This window comes from Salvia hispanica, chromosome 6, assembly GCF_029641045.1.
Source record: "Salvia hispanica isolate PSC_SH4W2 chromosome 6, Shi_PSC_v1, whole genome shotgun sequence".
In the NCBI taxonomy this organism is placed as follows: domain Eukaryota; kingdom Viridiplantae; phylum Streptophyta; class Magnoliopsida; order Lamiales; family Lamiaceae; genus Salvia; species Salvia hispanica.
In genome coordinates this window covers 35,141,689-35,163,687 of record NC_142697.1, presented here as the reverse complement: position 1 = coordinate 35,163,687, position 21,999 = coordinate 35,141,689, and the positions used below count along the sequence as shown (strand labels likewise).

General features: G+C 39.2%; 3 protein-coding genes and 1 pseudogene across 4 annotated transcripts; 3 read left to right on the top strand and 1 right to left on the bottom strand.

The window, feature by feature from the left end:
- Positions 1–7,987: 7,987 nt before the first annotated feature.
- On the top strand, positions 7,988–10,661 carry LOC125204859 (uncharacterized). The gene is made up of 2 exons (XM_048103611.2): positions 7,988–9,993; positions 10,103–10,661. The coding sequence occupies exons 1-2, from the start codon at positions 7,995–7,997 to the stop codon at positions 10,477–10,479; spliced, it is 2,376 nt and encodes a 791-aa protein (XP_047959568.2). The 5' UTR covers positions 7,988–7,994; the 3' UTR covers positions 10,480–10,661.
- On the bottom strand, positions 10,640–13,932 carry LOC125206712 (FHA domain-containing protein PS1-like; annotated as a pseudogene). The gene is made up of 6 exons (XR_016133046.1): positions 13,597–13,932; positions 12,928–13,136; positions 12,545–12,833; positions 11,535–12,462; positions 11,072–11,448; positions 10,640–10,985 (listed from the first exon to the last, which is right to left on the bottom strand). The product of XR_016133046.1 is annotated as an FHA domain-containing protein PS1-like (transcript).
- A 2,024-nt stretch (positions 13,933–15,956) lies between these two features.
- Positions 15,957–17,128, top strand: LOC148923705 (uncharacterized). The gene is made up of 2 exons (XM_089060294.1): positions 15,957–16,881; positions 16,980–17,128. The coding sequence occupies exons 1-2, from the start codon at positions 15,957–15,959 to the stop codon at positions 17,126–17,128; spliced, it is 1,074 nt and encodes a 357-aa protein (XP_088916420.1).
- Positions 17,129–17,158: 30 nt separating this feature from the next.
- On the top strand, positions 17,159–20,139 carry LOC125204915 (uncharacterized). The gene is made up of 2 exons (XM_089060293.1): positions 17,159–19,522; positions 19,630–20,139. The coding sequence occupies exons 1-2, from the start codon at positions 17,314–17,316 to the stop codon at positions 19,983–19,985; spliced, it is 2,565 nt and encodes an 854-aa protein (XP_088916419.1). The 5' UTR covers positions 17,159–17,313; the 3' UTR covers positions 19,986–20,139.
- The last annotated feature ends 1,860 nt before the right edge of the window (positions 20,140–21,999 follow it).

Here is a 21,999-nt window from a genome sequence, read left to right as displayed (position 1 = left end):
GCGGCGCAACTGTACCAGTAACTCGCCGTGTTGATGAATTAACTCAGTGGCTGACGTTGGAGTAGTGGCTGATGGTGGCGCAAAAATCAATGGTGGCGGTTCCCTACCATACAACGCCTTAAACGAGGACATTTTCAACCCTTCGCGATAAAGCAATTTAGGGCCAGTTCCGCCAATGGAATGAAATTCGCCCACTTACATGGCTGATCTGCCGTAAATGCTCTCAAATATTGTTCGAGAACCCTATTTCTCACCTCCGTCTGCCCGTCCGATTGTGGATGATACGTTGTCGATAAATTTAATTTTGTTCCACTTAGGCGCATAATGTCCTCCCAAACTTTATTCAAAAATATCGGATCTCGACCGGAAACCAGTTTCTTAGGAAATCCATGGTGACGAACCACCACATTAATAAACAAGTGCGTTACCCTCAATGCGTCGAAGCTTGCCCTCAAATGGGCAAAATGTGCGTACTTCGACAACCTATCCACCACGACCATAATAGTAGTGTAACCTCGCAACGGGGGTAAAACTGTGATAAAGTCCATCGATACTTCCTCCCTTACCTGCGACGGAACCGGTAGCGGTTGCAGTAGCCCGGCGGGCTTCTGAGTTGAGTACTTGGTCGTTTGGCAGGTGACGCAAGCCTCGACAAACTGTTTCACCTCCTTCCGCATATTGGGCCAATAAAAACTTGCTGCCACCAGCCTGAAAGTGCGGAGGAAACCCGGATGTCCGGCTGCCGGAGAGCAGTGATACTCTTGCATTATTGGGCTGCGAGCCAAGCATCTTGAGCCCACAAAAATTCTCCGCTTGTGATAAACTAACCCGTCCATAAAGGACAAGTGTGGTGAATCCTTGCCTTCCCGAATGGATCCTGTGATCTCCCGCATTTCTGGCAAGGACTTTGTCTTGTTTCGCAACACTTCTAGCAGCTATGGTACCGGATGCGCAGCTGCCGTTAGTAGAGCGCAATCGTTCAACCCGGCGTTCGCATCCTCGGCTGCCAACAATTCCTCACCGAACCGTGTACCGAACCGGGCGTCTTCACGTCGCGAGAGCGCGTCTGCTGCACGGTTCGTACTCCCCTTCTTGTACTCGATCTTGAACTTATAGCCCATGAGCTTTCAAACATAGAGTAGTTGATATGGGGTCTGCACGACCTGCAGGAGCAACTCTTTCAAACTCTTCTGGTCGCTCCTAATAACGAATTCGCGGCCCAACAAATATTGGCGCCATATTTGAATGGCCTCCACAATAATACTCCCTTCGTCCCGGCTAAGATGACACATTGCTTAGCCGGCACGGGATTTAGGAGTTATTAGTTAAAGTGTTTAATTGAAGAGAGAGAATGTGGGTGGAAGTATTAAAGTAGAGAGATAAAGAAAGATGAATATTTTAATAGGAGTGAGAAAAAGTGGTTGAGTGTATTTATTGGAGAGAGAAGGTTACCAAAAAAGGAAATGTGTCATCTTAGTTGGGACAGACTAAAATGGAAAACGTGTCATCTTAAGCGGGACGGAGGGAGTATATAACTCTTTGTGGTATTTAGACGCGACACGGCGTCGAGGACCCAACCTTCTGCTAAAATAGGCGATAGGATGGTTGTCTTGAATGAGAACCGCCCCAATCCCCACATCAGATGCATCAGTTTCGACGTAAAAAGTCTTCTCGAAATCTGGTAAACGCAGAATTGGTGCCGTGGACATGGTCGTTTTTAGATTTTCGAACCCCTCATCGGCCGCTGCTGACCACTCAAAAGCATCTTTCTTGAGCAAATCCGTGAGTGGTGCGGCAATCAGCGCATACCGCGAAACAAAACGCCGGTAATAACCTGTCAACCACAAGAATCCACGCAGTTGCTTTACGTTTTCCGGCTTCGGCCAAGTTGTCATAGCAACTAACTTTGTCGGATCAAGTGTCCCAAATACTCAACCGTCGACTTGCAGAACGAACTCTTAGATAATTTCACAAAAAACTTGTTGTCGCGAAGGATAGTTAATACTGCTGCTAAATGTTGGCTGTGGAGTTCCTCATCTGGATTGTATACGAGAATGTCGTCAAAGAACACGATTACACACTTTCGCAGCATCGGTTGAAAAATCGCGTTCATGGCTTCCTGAAAAGTAGATGGTGCATTCGTCAATCCAAATGGCATCACCAGAAACTCGAAGTGGCCCTCATGGGTTCGAAATGCCGTTTTAAAAATGTCTTCATCATGCATTCGGATTTGGTGGTATCCCGCGCGTAGATCCAGTTTCATGAAGACCCTTGCCATGCCCAATTCGTTAAAAAGTTCATCCTGTTAGAGTTTGTAAACTAGAAATCACCTTTCGAGTGATTGAATACTGTTAAAAATCCTATTTTATTTTTCAAATGAATAAACAGACTATTTTTGTCATAATGTTGTTATGTTTTACATTTAATAGATGTTTATTGCATATTTAAATGTATAAGTAACTTAACAAAGTCTAAGTCTTTATTTTAGTAGACCGGTTGTGGGCGTCGTCCACTTTAAGGTAACACGGCCAGTTCTAAACAAAGAAAAAGAATAATTTCACAACCTAGATAGGCTTAGACTACCTATCGTGAAAGGTTGCAATGTCAGTCCGATTATTTCTAAGCCTTACTGAAATAAGATGACGTTGGTGTGGTATAGCACTGAATGGATCTAACAGCGAGACAGTCTTTATGCTATCTACTGAAAGACGAGGTCTCGTAAATTATTTCTCAATCAATGTACGTTAGCATTGAGCATACGGTATTGATTATGCACCACTTTGACTTACCAAATGGTGCGGGTTTTTCGCAACCCAATAAGCCTGGTATATTGGGTAGTGGTGATTAATATCTAGTGGTGCTAGGATTGCTATTATGTTGAATCGTGCGCGAGGTGAGTCTCGTTTGATAACATCCTCAAGAGAAGCTTGAAATAAGGTTTTATTATTCGGAACCTAGCTAGTTGGAGTTTAATTACTCTATGAATAATAAATAAGATTTTCTTGCTGAGTCCTCTCTTGGAATAAATAAGATATTAATTAATTAAGTCCATAGCAGACAATAATTAATTAATGGATGTTTCTATCTTAAGCGCGGGAAATAAATATAAAGTATTGGAAACCCGAAGTACTTGTAATTTCGGATTTGGATGGGGAGTGCAGTATTACTTCTATAGTGGCTGCTCGTAATATTCTAATTTTTAGCTTATATTAAATTGGGTTTAATTTAATTAGTAAAAAGCTAATTGGATGAGCCCATATCCAAAGCCTTCCATAGATCCCTGACCCAATATGTGACTTATTATAAATAGGAGAATAAAGGAGACAGAAAATACACTTAATTGTATTCTCAAATTTTCGGTCCCCCCTAGTCCTAGGAGTGGTCGAATTCTTCTCCTCCGTGGGAAAGGATTTCTGTCTTCTCTATTTAAGTCCTAGTGCGCTGGTGAGATCAGCCCACCCTGATATCAGTTCACAGTCCGGGAACCAGTCAGAAGATCCGTGGTCTTGTACTAAAGTTCTTCACGTGGAGAAGGCGCTAGCTATCTTCGATTCTTTGGAGAATCATCAAGGTATAATGGCTAAACCTTAGAAAAACATGTTTTAGGTTTCAATTAATTTAAAGCATGTTATTATTTGAGTTATGAGCATGATACATGTGATAATTACGCGGATAGAATTTGTCTAAATAATCCGCTAAATAGATCTGAATTATTATGTAATTGATTTATGTGAGCGCTTCCGCTGTCAGTCCCTTCACATCCGCAGTTGCATGGGAAATGGTCCGGCATTGTCTAATTATTCAAAGCTCGGTAATCGATGCAGAACCTGAAGGTGCCATCTTTCTTGCGAATCAGCAACACTGGTGATGAGAATGGATTGTTACTTCGTTGGATGATACCCTGTTCCAACATTTCGCTAACTTGCCTCTCTATCTCGTTATTTTGGAAGTATGGGTAGCGATACAGACGAACGTTAATGGGGCGTGTTCCTAGAAACAGTGGACACGTTGATCAAATGGGCGACTAGGAGGCATTCCGGCCGGAATGCTGAAAACCGTCCGGAAATCCCCCAAAACGGCAGCTACGCCCGCGGGTAGACCCTCTGGAAATTCGTCGTTGCTGCCTTGTGATGGTGTTGCTACCGCCGGTTCCAATAACACAATCTCATAACACTCTTGCGTAGGGATTAGCGAGGATAAGGACTGTAGGGATACCCGACGCGTCGGTGGATGAATGCCTTTCAGAAGAATCGGCTTGTCCTCATGTTTGAACTCTACCTGCAAAATCAGCTGTGACCTTACCCAAAGATTCTAACCAGTCCATCCCCAAAATAATGTCGTGGCCATGCACCGGCAGAATATGAAGGTCAATCTTAAAAATAGTGCCATGTACTTCGAGTGATGTCTGCTTCGATGTGTGAGTACACAATAGCGCCTCGCCGTTTCCTACGTACACCCGAAACGAAGTGATGGGTGAGACCGGAAGGTGAAGTCGTTCCGCGATTGCCGGGTGCATGAAGTCCCTATCACTTCCTGTATCAATCAATATACACACTTCACAATCTTGTATTAGCCCCACAACCTTTAATGGTCTCGAACGATGGCCCGCATCCATCGCGTTGATATGTTATATATCCGCATACACAGTTTCGTACAACCTCTGTTCCACCAATCAACCAACGTCCTAATACTTTTCATCGTCCTCATCTGCGTAGCATAATAAACGCTGCTTGCATACATGGCCAACGATCCATTTTTTCGGGCAATGCCAAGGCGTGAACGTTCCACTTTCTCTGCCGGTGAGACTCAGATTCTTGGCAAATGCGGTTGTTCTGGGGCTCAGTTCGCCGATCCTGTGGTACTGCACCCGGGGTAACTGTATGCGAGTTTGGCTGTGCTGCTGAGAATCCAGACTATCCTCGAGTATCGCGTTGCTGCCATGTGCGATGATTATTATTTGTCGTTTGCTGTGACGATCTATCGGGCTGTGTTGCCGCGAACTCCAAGGTCAGCGCCATCGCTTCAGCGAGGGAGGACGGCCGATGCAGCCTCAAACACTCCTGCAAATCCGGTTTGAGGCCGGCGACAAACAGGGTGAACAGCTCGGACTCCAGTATCCCCTGAATCAGAGGCGGACATATGCAGTGCCATGGGGGTCCCATGGAACCCCCAACATTTATATGTTTTACTATATATATTTTAGGTTCATGCGTTAGTGCAAGTGGCTGAGAATCCAGCCTTCAACTTTTGAGGTTTAGGGTCGAATCTTGTTAGGGCCACAGTTTCTTCACTATGTTTCCCATTAGATTTTTTTTATTTTGTCAACTCTACCTTTTTCTTCAAATAGACAAGCTAATAGTTTTAAATTATACACACTACGCAATAATTATTTTATTTTATTAACACTTACCATTTTTCAACTACTTTTAACGATTATATGTATAAGTAGTTATTGTCATCACCCTTTTAATATTCTGCAACTGTTAATACTCACTTTGTTCAATAGTAGTGGATGCATTTTTTTCCAGCATGGAGATTAAAAAAGATTGTATTGAATAATTTAAATAAACGAATAATACAACACGAAATGAAAAAGGTTGAGAGATGAAGAGAGAATAAAGTAAGAGAAAGTACAGTTAAGTGAGAAAAAATATGTGACTTTTACTAAAAAGAGAAATGACTTCACTACTTTGGAACGTACCAAAATGACAAAATAACTATACTACTATGGAACTGAGGGAATAGTAATTTGGACCCCCAGAGTCGAAATCCTGCGTCCGCCACTGCCCTGAATTCAATTTTGTTTAAGTATTTCTCGAATGTGTCGTGATAGTCCGCTACTAATCTTGTTTGTGTAAGTTTTGCCAGTAGACCAAAATAATTTTGAAAACTCTGTGGGTCAAAGTGATGCCATACATCCTCCAGAAACTCCTGCCATGTGGCGAAATCATTGTCTGCACAATAATTGAAAACCCATTCCGAGGCAGGTGGGTTAAATAGATAGCATGACTGCGTAATGTAAACGATGGGCCTGAGGCATCATAACGTGATCGAAGTAGTACTTAACTCTGGAGATCCAATTCGCGGAATCGGAGCCATCGAACCTTGGCAGTGCCATCTTCACCTTATAGGGTTTATCTTACCCCGATGCATGTGGGTTGAAACGCGAAGGAGGGTCCCAACACGACGCCTGACGGTTGATTGGCTAATCGTAACCTCCAAATTGATGACGATTATTATGAGCCTCCGGTGGATCTCAACACGACGACATCCGCTCCCTTTGCTCGCGGTGACCCCAGTCGTCTGAATGATGATCGCGCGGCCCATAACTAGGGTTCCTGTTTCGTAAACCCTTCTCCAAAACTCTCATCCGACGGGCTTCCTCACCATCCGAATCTTCCGCGTCATCAATCCCTTATCATATATCTTGGAAGCGTGTAGCGGTTGGGTCAATATTATCGAACTTGCGATCCGTCTCCTCCCTCCAAGATTCAAACTTATCCAATCTATCCAATACACGATCTAACTTTCCCCCAATAGAGTCATCTGTTATCTGATCATCCGTAGGTCGGCCAATCACCACCCCATTGTCCTGATTAGCACGGTTGAAACCCCCTTGATCGCGACGCCCCTTGGGGTAGTTGCGACCTGACGATCCATTCAAAAAAGTATCCGGCCGGGGCGCCCAGGCCGATTTTTCCGTTATTGTAGTAACGCTTCATGAGTACACAGGTGAAAGCACCAGATGTTAAGGTTATTTCCCTCAACGAAGATCAACGGCGATGCTCGTCGACCTAAAGTAACGACTGGCGCCCTTCGTTGGGTCGACGGTGATAGAAGGCGGCTGTGCGCGGGAGATCTTCCCGTCGGGCAGCGGCAATTCTAGGTTTATGGTATTTGCTTGTCTTGCAAGTTTAGGGCAAAAATATGTACTCCCTCCGTCCCATTAAATATGCAACATTTGCTTTTCGGCACGAGATTTTATGTAGCGTTGTTTTGTAAGTTAATGAAGAGAGAGTAAAGTAAGAGAGAAGAAAAAAGTAGAGAGAGTATTGTTTCCATTTTTAGAAACATTTTATTTTTAATGGGACAGACCAAAAAGGAAAACGTTTCATTTCTAGCGGGACAGAGGCAGTAATTCTTATTCAATGAAACAAAAGCCCTATTTATATATCTAAGGACCACCCTAGGGTTTGTTCGATCTCCTAATCATCTCGGGAAAGAACCAACAAAGAAAACTCGAAACGGAGCTTATAATTACGTTCGACTCTAATTGGAAATAAAATAAATAAAACTAATATCCAAAATGAATTACTCAAAATAAATAATAAAACTAATTAATAAATATAACTACTTTGGAACGTAGTCACCGAATCTATTCGTTTGACGTACGTTCCGCTTTGGTTTAGTCTTCGCAATGGACGTCGGAGCTTGCGCCGACGTGACCTGCGCCCCCGTCGATGTGCTCGTTGCTTCGCTGGCTGCTTCCTCGTCAAGCTCCTCCTCTACCGGCGTGGTTTGGATGACTTCCTGTCGTTGAGGCGGATCAACCCACATGCCACCAACTTTTTCAACCCACTTTCTATTACATTTCTTAAAACATGTGTCGAGTCAAATGGTGACGAATTATTAGGGACAGAGGGAGTACTATTTTTAATAAGTGGACATCATACTCTACTAATTCATTATAATTAAAATAAAATGAAAAGTAAAAGAGAGAATAATATAGAAGAGAGTCTATTCTACATTATTCTCTCTCTTATTTTGTTTTTCTCCCCATATAACTACTCCATTTATTAACATTTTCACAAAACACGTGCAAAAAAAAGAGTGTCATTTACACCAAGACGGATGGACTATTATACAATTAATATATACTGGTATGACATATCGACTAACTTTTTCAATCATTTTTTCTATAAAATTAAACAATAATGATCTTATTCTAACCATTCTCATTCCCATTAAATTTTATGTTTTCAATTCTGTGTTATATGTCAGGTAAATTACCAGAAGGACTATTTAATTTCGCTTGGCTGAGTTTGCTTGCTGTTCCAATGAATTCCCTATCTGATGCTATTCCACCACTCATCTTCAACATATCAACCTTGCAAACATTAGACCTTTCATACAATCAGTTTTCAGGTACCCTTCCTTCAAACATGGGACTATCACTTCCCAATCTCCAAGTCCTTGCTTTACAAAGCAACAAACTCACCGGCCCCATTCCTGCCTCTATCAACAATGCTACTCAGCTTCATATCTTAAACTTGCAAGTGAATTCATTCAGTGGCTCCATTCCCAGTTTTCCTAGTTTAAGGCTCTTAACCATGTTTGTACTCAGCAAAAATAACTTGAGTGCAACCCCGGAAATGAAATTTCTCTCATCATTAACTAATTCCCAGCACCTAAAGGTTATTGAAATAACAGGAAATCCACTACTGGGTTGTGTTCTACCAAATTCCATAGGAAATCTATCCAAGTCCCTTGAGGCTTTCTTGGCGCACAACACAAGTATGAAAGGTGCCATTCCTTCTCAAATAGGAAACTTGACCAATTTGATAGCTTTACTTCTAAGTGAGAATCAGTTGAGTGGACCAATTCCGACAACAATAGGAAATTTGCAGAAACTTGGGAGATTATCCCTTTTTCTGAATCAGTTGCAAGGATCTATCCCGCTCGATCTTTGTCAGATGAGTGAGTTAGCAGAGGTGTACATTGGCGACAATGAGCTCGAAGGTCCAATACCAGAATGTTTGGGAGGAATGCAATCGCTGAGAGTTATTCGCTTTGACTCAAACAAGTTGAATTCCACCATACCTTCCAATTTCTGGAATCTCAGAGACCTCATCTTTCTAAACTTGTCCACAAACTATTTGAGCGGTCAGATCTCACCCCAAATTGGAAAATTGGAGGTAATCAACAATGTAGATTTCTCGTTTAATCAATTTTCCGGTGATATTCCCAGCTCAATCGACCGTTGCCAATCATTAGAATATCTAAATTTGTCGAATAATAACATCGGTGGTTCCATGCCTCAATCACTGGGAAATATGAAAGGCTTGACAACACTGGAATTATCTAATAACAGTCTTACTGGATTAATACCCAAATCATTACAAGATCTCAAATTCTTGGAGTATTTCAATGTGTCATACAACAGATTGGAAGGGGAAATTCCAAATGGGAGCTGTTTTTCCAGATTTACTGCTCAATCATTTGTGCACAACTCAGCTCTTTGTGGTCCAACAAGATTTGAAGTGCCGCCTTGTCCAGAAGTTGATGGAGGATCAAAATCAAAGGGTGTTGCTCGATTAATGAAGTACATTATGCCTCCTCTCGTTTCAGCTATGGCTGCAGTTATCATTGTAGTTATTCTCATAAGACGATGCAAGCCTGTGAAAGTGAAAATTCCAGTTTCGACTTCGTTGGGTAATCCTTGGAGAAAAATCCCATACATTGAACTATCGAGAGCAACAAATTCCTTTAGTGAGACAAATCTACTTGGGAGAGGAAGCTTTGGCTCAGTGTTTAGAGGGGTATTTGATGATGGACTGGATTTTGCGGTGAAAGTGTTCAATATAGAGTTGGAAGGAGGTAACAAGAGCTTTGAAACTGAAAGTAGAATACTAAGCACCATTCGGCACAGGAACTTAGTTCGAGTTATTGGTTGTTGCACCAACATGGATTTCAAGGCTTTGGTTCTTCAGTTCATGCCGAATGAGAGTTTGGAGAAATGGTTATACTCGGATAACTATTGTGGAGATATTGTACAATTGTTGAACATCTCAATCGATGTTGCTTTAGCTCTGGAGTACCTTCATCACGGGAACACGTTCCCCATTGTGCATTGTGATATAAAGCCGGGCAATGTGTTGCTCGATGAAGATATGACTGCTCGTGTTGCTGATTTTGGTATTGCAAAGCTCTTTGATGAGGGGGATGCAATGATCCACACTAAAACACTTGCTACAATCGGCTACGCAGCACCAGGTGATGTTTTTATAAGATCATATAAGAATATAATTTTCTTTACTATGTATGTTTGTATATATGTATTTTCACATGAATTGTTTTTTTATAATCGTAAACTTGTGATTAGAGTATGGGTCGGAAGGAAAAGTTTCCATGAGTGCTGATGTGTACAGTTTTGGGATAATGCTGTTGGAGATGTTTACAAGAAAGAAGCCAACAGATGATATGTTTGGTGGGGAAATGAGCTTGAAGGAGTGGGTGACTGAATCATTACAAGCCAATGACATCTATCAAGTATTAGCCCCTGCTTTGCTTCCGGAACAAGATCGAAATTTCGATATGAAGATGAATTGGATGACATCGGTGTTTGAATTAGCAATGAAATGTTTGGCCATTTCACCCTACGAAAGAATCAACATGATTGAAGTAACAGCCACACTAAAGAAGATCAAAGCAAAAGTTGCAACGAGGGTGACCATAAGGTTTCATCACCATGCTTTGTGATGAGATGAGGATTTTGTTACAAATGGTTGATGGTAGCCGTTTCCATTTTTAGATGTTCTTTGTAAGTGAGTCGAGCGTGTGATAAGCTCCTTCATGGGTTTTTATTTGTTTGCATATTCTTGTAATTATATGTATTATAAATGCTTTGTGACAACAGATCAAGTAAAACTTCCATTTGATTATATCTATTGCCAAAATATAGTAAGTAGTAACATACATTGAGCAATTGGGAAGCACTCAAATTTGGGGCACAAATTCTCAACAGCCTAAGCTCTCATCTGTCTGAAATTGGAGTTGTGCAGCAGTATCAGCTTCAAACCTTTAGCACCGTCTCCCGATCTTGTGGCCTTCTTCGTGGGGCTGGGGTAGTATTTCTCCTTAAGGACTGTATCATCCACACAAGTCCAAGTAGGCCCTCTTGGAGAGCTGTCGGAATACAAGAACCTCGCTGAGAAAGGGTTGACAAGACTCGTGCGAAACTCTCTTGCTGTCTCGCAGATGACACCCTGCAACGGATCATAATCAATTAGACGCATTTGCAAGCTCAAACAGACTGTTTAAAGGAACTGTATATAGATAGAGACGCGCTTACCTCGGCCATAGCTTTGATCTTTAAAGTGACATCATCACTGAGAAGGACAAGTTTCCCGTCCATGGCTTGCTTGAAGAAGAGAGCAGATTCGAGGATGTGGTCTGCAGCGGTTGGAGTGACAATTTCTTGCAGAGTATAGGGAGATAAGGGGACTGAGCCGACAGGGAATGTGCCTTTCTCCTCGCTTAACCAGCGCGCAGAGGCAGCAGCAGGCGGAGTTGGTGGGACGAGCCTGCTCTCCTCTGCTGAGCTCTGCACGTGAATCCAACACGTTGTAGAAGCCATACATTTTTCGATCCATTGCAGCGCAGAAGAAGACTCCGTCATTCTTGACAGGAAACTAGCGCACCTCACCATGCAGTCGAGCTCCCTCAAACCTGAGATTCAGAAGAGAAATGCATAATTCAACTGAATCGAAGAAAAGTTTCATTTTTACAAAGGAGAATGTTGGATCAAATCATACCGATTCTTGGAATGACCAACGGAGTCCCTCGGAGACCTCTCAACAGCTGCAGCTCTCTCCTCGACTTCTTGTTCAGAAGACAACCAGTGTCTACTAAAATAATCCACCTTTTCCCACTCGTCTTGGAGTAATCGACACATCTTCCTTCTCTCTTCGTGCATTCACGAACTGGAGGTGTCGGTGTGGACTTATCATTACCGCTGGAAACCACAGGCAGCGGAAGAAAAGGTTCCCTTTCTGCTGCCTTGTAAACACAATGGCTTTTGGAAGCTGATTTAAGTTCCTGTAGAATGCCACAACTATCTATCTTCAAGGGTGAAGGTTTATGCAAGTTCGGACGCCTAACTTCTTGAGAGCTCCCGGCATTCTTGATGGACTTAAGCAGATGGCTGTTCGGAGTCATGTTCTCCTTGTCTGAAGTGAAACTTTCATTGTCTGAGACTGATTCGCTCTGCAAAGCCTGGTCGAACTTCTCTCCCAAGGACCTAACTAGACAGGAATCGGGGGAGGCGTTCTCCTTCTTCGGGGTGAAGTTCTCTTCATCCTTATCCTGACTAGAACCACATTGATCTTTCACCATTGGTTTATTCACACGATCTGCATCGAGAAGTGATATGACCTGCACGCTCATATGAATGCTCGTGCAGGCCGCCTTGCTTCTGCTGGTTCTGATCTTGACGCCTTCGGATTTACCCCTCCTCGACCAAATGTTCATACCTAACCTTTTCTCCAAGTTGATCTCAGAAGCCTCCACGATTTCCGTCAATGGAATGCGGCCTTGCTGACTGCTGTAGAATTCATTTTCATCGTTGCATATCTCAGACGGACTGACAATCTCCACTTCATCTTCTGGACATGGAGGCGTTGTTGCCTCGTCAGATAACGGCCGATCCTCCATAGTTTCACCTAGATCATTCCCTTCATTATCCTGAAATTCAAAACGCAGAATGTATTAAAAATCAAATCTTGACATTTACAAAAAACCACATCCCTAAATCCAACCACATTACATGATCCCTCACCTCTTCTGCTTCATCATCACCAGAAAATGATGCACCCAACGAAAACAGCTGACTACCGGAGATTTCATTCTCATCATTGAACGTTTTAGATGCTTCATTTTCATCATTGAACATCTCAGACTTCATTTTCAGCGTTGAACATTTCAGGTGAGTGAGTGTTGTCTACCTCTGCAGCCGTTTCTTGCACGGACAAACCTAGATCCTCCTCAGAGAATTGCCACCTTATAGCTTCTATTTCGTCACTCAGATCCCAGCCACGAGACAGATGATTCTCATCCTGAAAATCAGATACCAAATCAGTCAGATATCCCAAATCACAATAAGAACATCCATGTTGAGATACAACTATTTAAAGTAGACTTTTAAGCTGCCTGATCTGCTCCTTGTGTGTCTTCATCGACAATGTCCAACGCATCCAGCTGAGGTACAAACGGGTCGTTTACCTCATAAGCAAAGCTGATCGGAACCCAGTCAAGTCTGTACAATCTACTTGACTCCCCGAGCTTCAGCGTGTCGCCTGGAACTAGCTCCATTGTGACCCCCGGCTCGATTCTTTTCCCAGAAATGCAAGTCCCATGGACTGATTCAAGAAAGGCAACAATTCAATAACGAATACAGAATAATAAACACAACAATCATATCAATTCACAAACTGTAGTGTTAGATTGTTTCTATAGAGATTAGGAAACCTACACGCGCACACAATTGGAATCTCTACAATTATCAAGAAGAATTTAGGGCTTTCATTTCAAGAGTTTACCAACAAAAACCCAAAACTAATCAAGATTAAGAACACACACACACACACGACAAGATTATGGCCTCAATTATAGTTTAGACACACACAAATAACCTTCTGCAATTGAAATTTTCGATCAAATCAAAACCCCTAATTTTCCCCCCAAAAACAGAGCATTGTGATCAAAATGTTTCAATTCAACTAAAGAGTTTCTAAACAAGTGAGCAAAAACTCAATACCACCAAATTACACAAACAGATTTAATCAGTTTCAAACACCAAAACACGCAGTGGAGGTTTACTCGATGATAAATCGGTGACGAAAAGAGATCGAGAATCAGGCTTCGAGTGAATGCGGAGATGGAATCTGCTGATACTCGGGTGCTCTAGCTTGATATTGCAATCGGGGTGCCTCCCCACCAGCAATACCTCTTCAATTTCCGATTTCTGACCGGAAATTTCCCCCGAAGAAGATGAAGAAATCGGAGGAGGATTATCCAAAACGAAGATATTCTTCAGTATGCAGTCGTTCTTTATGACTGTGAAAACCGGGATTTGCCTCTCCTTTGGCTTCAGTTGTTCTTGATTCTCCGCCATTGTAGAGAGTAGGAAGCTGAGTGAAAAATGGGGTTTTTATATAGTTGGGAATTTGAAATGAATCGTTTGAAAATGGTTACCGTAGGAAATTATGATTTCTTTGACTACAATTTTAGCTCTAATTTTGTGCTATTTATAATTTCATTATATTTCTTAAATTGAAAAAAACAAAAGTAAACTGTCATTTACTAAGATTTATTTATTTTAATATTTCGTGGTCTTCAATTTTCTTATATTTATGATAGTCCAAGTTCGTAAATTTCGTTCCAAAAACAGCTTATATATACTTGGACATTGTTACTTTGTAAGTAACAAGTTTGAATTTGTATGGGAGTAGTAATATTTATCTTTTTTCAATTATTTTAAAAAGACTAAAGTTCAAAATCAATCTCTTATATTTGCTCAAAAAATCTTTTTTGTGTCACGATTGAGAATAAAAAACCAAAGATTTGCGAGAATTGTGTGGCATATGTGTTTTCCAAATGGAAAGTTGAGGATATGGGCAAAGGCAGACATTTTATGCTGGGTTCAAAATTGATCTCCTATATTTGTGATAGGTTTATGAGGGTTTAGGGTGGTTTAGGGTCAAAGTATTGAAACATGATCAAATAATTATTTGATATCATAACAATAATCATTTTAGTCATAAGAACAATAATCATTTTATATTCGTAACAATAATCATTTTAGTCATAAGAACATTACTATTTCACAAACTATCTCGGACTATAAAAAAGAAACTAAACTAAATTATAAATATTGGTATTTATAGACCACGAATATAGGTATATGTCATATTCCCACAAACTTTAACATTAGTCTAAAATATCCCACATTTCGATATCACGTGTTTCTTAGATGGCAGACTATTCTTCGTCTCCTAGGAAAGAGTTCAATTTCAATTTAGATACTTTAAAAAAAAAATCTATTACTGATATTTATACACATTACCCACAACATATCTTATACTCAATATATTATTAACTCTACATATACATAAGACGGTGTTTACTTTTATTTGGCAAGTGTATTAAGAGTATTTTATACTCTTTGATGTTGTTCAGTTTACAACTCTTTGTTTTGTAAAATTATATCTCGAGATTAAATATGTACTATATTGCATTTAGTTTATGAAATTTACAATATAAGCTTAGACAAATAATCATATGATAATTAGTCATAGTCACTCTCCTCCAACTAAAATAATCTCGCAACTCAATCATAGACCACATCTCATGATTATTTTGTATATCAAACTAGACATCACTTATGTCTCTAAAAATAATATTTTTTTTTTCATTTTAATTAGTACCTTAAAATTAGTTCTTTTTCATTTTTGAAACTTTTTCACTATAGTATTATACTACTTCCTCCGCTACAAGGTAGTTGAGTCATTTCTTTTTTGCACCCGTTTTGATAAATAATGATGAAAAATTAAAATGGAAGGATAGTAAAGTAAGAGAAAAAATAATGTGTAGATGACTTTTCTCTACATTATTTTCTATCTTAATCTATTCTTTTTTCACTTTTACTATTTATTATTATTTTTTTAAAAAATAAGTGAAAAAAATAACGACTCAACTATCTTGGGACATAGAAAGTATACTATTATCGGACTATTTATGAATATTATTTGTACTTTACAAATTTTATATGTATAACTTTTCCTGAATATTTGAAGTATTCAAACACAACTGTTTGGTGATAGTAATTTGATTTGACAATTGAACCTTCGGACAATATCGGTCCCCAATTTTCCCATATGTTACGTAAACTGAAATACAGCTTTTCATGAATGGATTTTAATTTAAATGTTTCTCTAAATAATTTATTTATTTATATTGATCGCAAGCTAAAAGTTTCTACTGCCATACATAATTCTTGCTTTCATTTCGTATGATTTACACTCCACGACCTTGACTTCACAACAGATTATAAATTGGTTTGAGTTTTTGGAATTTTGAGATAGTAATAGTCGAAATTAATTTGAACCTCTCCTTATATATATGGAGTATAAACCATTCATTTACATACCCACAATTGTTATACCAAATAGAACTAGTACATGAAACCATCCATGGAGATTTACTTGTTTTATGTTGGTGTTTTAATGTTGATATCAAACTACTTTTCCCTCATCTCTTCCACACCACTCTTCAATCTCACCACCGATGAATACGCTCTCACAGTCTTAAAAAACTCCATTGTTTCCGACCCTAATGCAATCTTGCACAAAAATTGGTCAATTCACACTCCCATTTGTGGATGGATTGGTGTCTCTTGTGGCACCAAACACCAAAGGGTTACCGCTCTAAACCTCTCCACCTTTGAGCTCCATGGTACGATCCCTCCACATCTTGGAAACTTATCGTTTCTTCAAGTTTTAGACATCAGCTTCAACAGTTTCACAGGCGTCTTACCGCCTCAACTGTCTAAGCTGCGCCGTTTAGAACAGATAAACGTTGCAGCTAACAACTTCTCTGGAGAGATACCATCGTGGTTCGGAGCCTTATCCCAGCTACAACACATGAATTTGTCCAACAACAGCTTCTCAGGAAGAATCCCTTCTTCTTTATTTAATATTTCGAGGCTTCAACGTTTGAATATGAGCTTCAATAATCTCGATGGAAACATCCCACCAGAGATTGGTGACCTTTCTTCACTAAAAGGAGTTACTTTAGAAAGTAATCAGTTGAGTGGGTCCATACCGTATACTATCTTCAACATTTCTTCGTTGATCACAGTCAATATTGGATATAATATGCTTTCAGGAAAGCTCCCAAACAACATATGCAGTAATACTCCAAGATTAAGAGGACTCACCGTCTATTGGAACCAACTTGACGGTGAAATTCCCAGGAATATAGGCAAATGCAAAGAGCTTAGGGTCCTGCAATTGCAAGTCAATAATTTCAGCGGAGAAATCCCGAGTGAAATTGGAAGTTTGACGATGCTCAGAGCTTTGTACCTATGGAGAAACCAATTCAAAGGTATATCATCTTGCAATTAATTCTTCTTTTCGTTTACTTGATAAAATTTGATTGCCAATTCATGGATATCGATTGGTGATTAAATTTGATGATTTCAGGTAGAATACCAAAGCAAATTGGGAACCTCACTTCTCTAACAGCGCTGTACCTAGAGTCTAATCACTTGACAGGCATGTTTTCTAACTCAACTTTGATTGAACCCAGAAAAAATAATCTTGGCTTAATAAAAGGCGGTCTTGTTTTATGAATTTAATTTCTGTTAGTATGCTTTGAATATGTTGTTTGCCGCTAGCCAAGCGAGGTTTAATTGTCTTATTGTCTTAGGCCTTAATTGTCTTATTGGGCCTAGCCCGTAGTCTGTATCCCTATTTATATAGAAGTAGGGCGCATAACTCAGTAATCCGACACAACGTTGGTGACCCATATAAATCTATGTCTCTTTACGTTTTCTTGATTACACAATTACTCAATTCTGTCACAACAGTTTCCTTCTTTTATCAACATATATGGAGTATTAGTTTTCTATTTTTTTTTAATTACAATTCACTTAACCTAAACTTTTGCTTTGTGCTATTAAATGTACAATATATGACTAGAAGGCCAATTCTTTGGTGTGAGATGAGCGATCACCAAAAAATATTTATGGCAGGTGAATTGCCAGAAGAGCTTTCTAATTTGGCATCCCTACGTTTTCTCATTTCGGGCAATAATTCTTTATCCGGTGCTATCCCACATGCCATCTTCAATATATCAACCTTGCAAGCATTAAGCCTTCAAACGAACCAATTTTCGAGCACTCTTCCTTTAAACATGGGCGATTCACTTCTCAATCTCAGACGCCTCGCTTTACATGCCAACAAACTCAGCGGCCCCATTCCTGCATCTATCAATAATGCTTCTCAGCTTAGTGAATTGATATTGCAACAAAATTCATTCACCGGCCCCATTCCCAGTTTCGCTAGTTTAAGGTTCTTAACCTTGTTTGTACTCAGCGAAAATAACTTGAGCGCAACCCAGGAAATGGAATTTCTCTCTTCATTAACTAATTCTCAGTATCTCCAGGTTCTTCAAATATTAAACAATCCACTATCGGGTGGTGTTCTACCAAATTCCATTGCAAATCTATCCCAATCTCTTGAGTTTTTCTTGGCGCAAAACACAAGTATTAGAGGTGTCATTCCTTCTCAAGTAGGAAACTTGTCCAATTTGATAGAACTAAATCTATTTGGCAATCAGCTGAATGGATCAATTCCGGCTACGATTGGAAATTTGAAGAATCTTGGGAGATTAGCCCTTGTTTCTAATAAGTTGCAAGGATCTATCCCCGTAGAGCTTTGTCAGATGAGTGGTTTGGCAGAGCTGTACTTGAGCTACAACAAGCTCGAAGGTCCAATACCAGAATGTTTGGGTGTAATGCATAGTCTAAGAGTGGTTGAATTTGACTCAAACAAGTTGAATTCCGCCATACCTCCCAATTTCTGGAATCTTGAAGATCTCGGGGGATTAAACTTGTCCTCAAACTATTTGAGTGGTCAGATCTCATCTCAGATTGGAAACTTGAAGGTAATCAACGAAATGGATTTCTCCTTTAATCTATTTTCCGGTGATATTCCCAGCTCCATCGACCATTGCCAATCATTAGAAAATCTCATTTTGTCAAACAATAAATTTGGAGGATCCATCCCTCAATCGCTGGGAAATATGAAAGGTCTGACAAAACTAGATTTATCTAATAACAGTTTTACTGGATCGATTCCCAAATCATTACAAGATCTCAAATTCTTGGAGTATTTCAATGTATCTTACAACAGATTGGAAGGGGAAATTCCAAATGGGGGCCATTTTTCTAACTTTACCGCTTTATCATTTGTGCACAACTCAGCACTTTGCGGTGAAGCGAGATTAGAAGTGCCACCTTGTGCACAAGTTGAGGGAGGAGCAAAATCAAAGAGTGTTGATCGATTAATGAAGTACATTTTGCCTCCTCTCTTTTCAGCTATGGTTGTAGTGATCATTGTAGTTATTCTCATAAGACGACATAAGCTTGTACAAGGGAGAATTCCGGATAATACTTTGCTAGGTAATTCTTGGAGAATAATCTCATACATTGAACTATTGCGAGCAACAGATTCATTTAGTGAGACAAATCTACTTGGGAGAGGAAGCTTTGGATCGGTTTTCAAAGGGATATTTGATGATGGATTGAATTTTGCAGTGAAAGTGTTCAATATAGAGTTGGAAGGAGGTAACAAGAGCTTCGAAACTGAAAGTAGAATACTGAGCACAATTCGACATAGGAACTTAGTTCGAGTCATTGGCTGTTGTACCAATATGGAATTCAAGGCTTTGATTCTTCCGTTCATGTCGAATGGAAGCTTGGAGAAATGGTTATACTCAGATAACTATTGTGTAGATATTCTACAATTGTTGAATATCTCGATTGATGTTGCTTTAGCTTTGGAGTACCTTCATCACGGTAATACCTTCCCCATTGTGCACTGTGATATAAAGCCGAGCAATGTGTTGCTCGATGAAGATATGACAGCTCGTATTGCTGATTTTGGTATTGCAAAGCTCTTTGATGCAGGGGAGGTCATCATCCACACTAAAACGCTAGCTACTATCGGTTATGCAGCACCAGGTGATGTTATAAACAAATAATTTTCTTTACTCTGTATGTTTGTATATATACATGTATTATCATATGAATTCATGTTTTTGATAATTATATACTTGTGATGCAATTAGAGTACGGATCACAAGGAAAAGTATCAACGAGTGCTGATGTATATAGTTTTGGGATAATGTTGTTGGAGATGTTCACGAGAAAGAAGCCGACAAATGATATGTTTGGAGGCGAAATGAGCTTGAAGGAGTGGGTCAGTGAAGCACTAGAAGCAACTGAAATCTATCAAATAGCAGCCCATGCTTTGCTATCAGAAGAAGATCGACAGTTTGATATGAAAGTGAATTGGATGAAATCTGTGTTTGAATTGGCAATGAAATGTTTAGTCATTTTGCCCGATGAAAGAATCGACATGGTTGAAGCAGCAGCCGCACTAAAGAAGATCAAAGCAAAAGTTGAAACAGCGTCGCGCAAGTAATTTTCACGACTAATGGTCAAATATAAATAGTTTCTTTTTATGTTTTTTGTTGTTTAAATGAATCGAGCATGTTAGAACTCTTTATAGGTTCTTCTTCTTTTACTTTTTCCAATGTTGAATTGTGGGAAAAGGACATAATTTTATCTATTATTTATACTCCCTAGTCCCTCCGTCGCACCTATTGTCCCATCCAAAGTGACTCGTTTATATAAGCATGCTGAAAAACTGAACAAGCATTTCATCGAACAAGTTATGTGTAGTGAACTTCATATTATGGTTTCTCAGGCAGCCCCAATAATTCAAACAGCGCCAGAAAACGAATGAATTTCGAGCATTAATTTTAGGGAAACAACTAACCTGAAGCGCAACTGGAGACGGGCGAGTCGGAGTCGGCGGTGAAGTGAATTGCGAGCTTCCTTTTTACTACTTCCTCTGTTCCTTTAATATTGTCACATTAAAAATAGTAAAAATTGAAAATATTTGTATTGGTTAATCCGAACTTGACCCGACCGGGTTTGGGTAATGGGCTATAAATAAATTTGGAGGCCCATTTTTGAAGTGTTGGACTTGCAAATTTTCAGAGGCCCAAAACCTTGAGAACTAACCTACTGCACATTCCTATCGTATTTTAACCACTTCCTATAATTTTATTTTTATTTTTGTTAAATTATAATCTTAATAGAAAACATGAGTTCATATATAAATATTGTTAAAATAAATGAAAGTACCGCTGATATGAAAAAATGACCACATATTTCAAATAATTGACATTTCTTTTATGGGACATCCACATATTTGATCTCAGTTCCACACAAGATTCCACATTCCTTGAGTGGCAGTGGGATAAGTAGAGAGGAATTTGAAATGATCTCATTTTGTTGTTTTTGGATGTTTATAAAAATAGTTCCATTTCTATAAATAGAAAGTTTCTCTCTTATACTTTAATAATTTTTTCTTCATATCTCTGATTTTACCTAATTTTTCGTCTTATTTTTTACCGTCTAATTTTTTTTAAACTCGTACCGTTCACAAATAGGACTATTTTTTGTGGACAGAGAAAATAGTATTGATATGAAAAGTGAAATCATACTTATTTAATTGTCGGATGAGATTGGGTATCTACTATGGTGGTGTTCGGTTTTCTAAGATAAAATAATACCAAGATACAATCTTGGATTTTGTGAGATTATTTTAGTTATATGGGTTAGAAATGACTAATTATCCTATGATTATTCATTTATGATTGAATTGTGGTGTTGAATCTCATGACCAAATATACTACAAATTTAATCCCGGATACAATCTTGCAAACCGATCACCCCCTATTTGTATCACATTTATCGCATGCACAAGCACTTAATTAATTATTTTAATAATATTTATTATGACAATGCATTATAAATTAATACTAACATTTATAAAAAAAAAAGTTATAGTATATCCTACTTAAAAATTTATGAACTCTCATAATCATTTTTTGTAAATAAAGTCATAAAAGATAATATATATACTAAAATAACAATCTTGATAATAAGGAGTACAAAGTTGAACTAATTAAAATACTCTCTCCGTTATAAGGTAGTTGAGTCGTATTTCTTTTTGAGTTTTACTAAGATAGTTGAGTCATTTCTAATTTTAACATTTCATGTGATCGTGTTGACATTACAAATATCATTGTTAACATATTGTACAATATCTACTAAGTTTACAATGTCAACATGAGAATTAGTAACAGATCACACCCCTTCAGTCTAATTTCCATAAAAACTGTTAGATACTTGTCACTTTAAATAAAAAAAAAACATCATTTTACAGGCTTCTAAAATACAAACAAAATTTTGATATTGGGCCTTCAAAGATTTATAAGCCCAAAAACATTCCCAAATTGGGCCTTCAAAATATTCCACTCCCAATACATTCTATCGTCGCTGCCGGCCTCAGCTCGTCTGCCAGCGCCACTATTCGCGCATCAGGTTAGTTGTTTTCCCTAAATTAACGCTCGAATTTTGTGTAA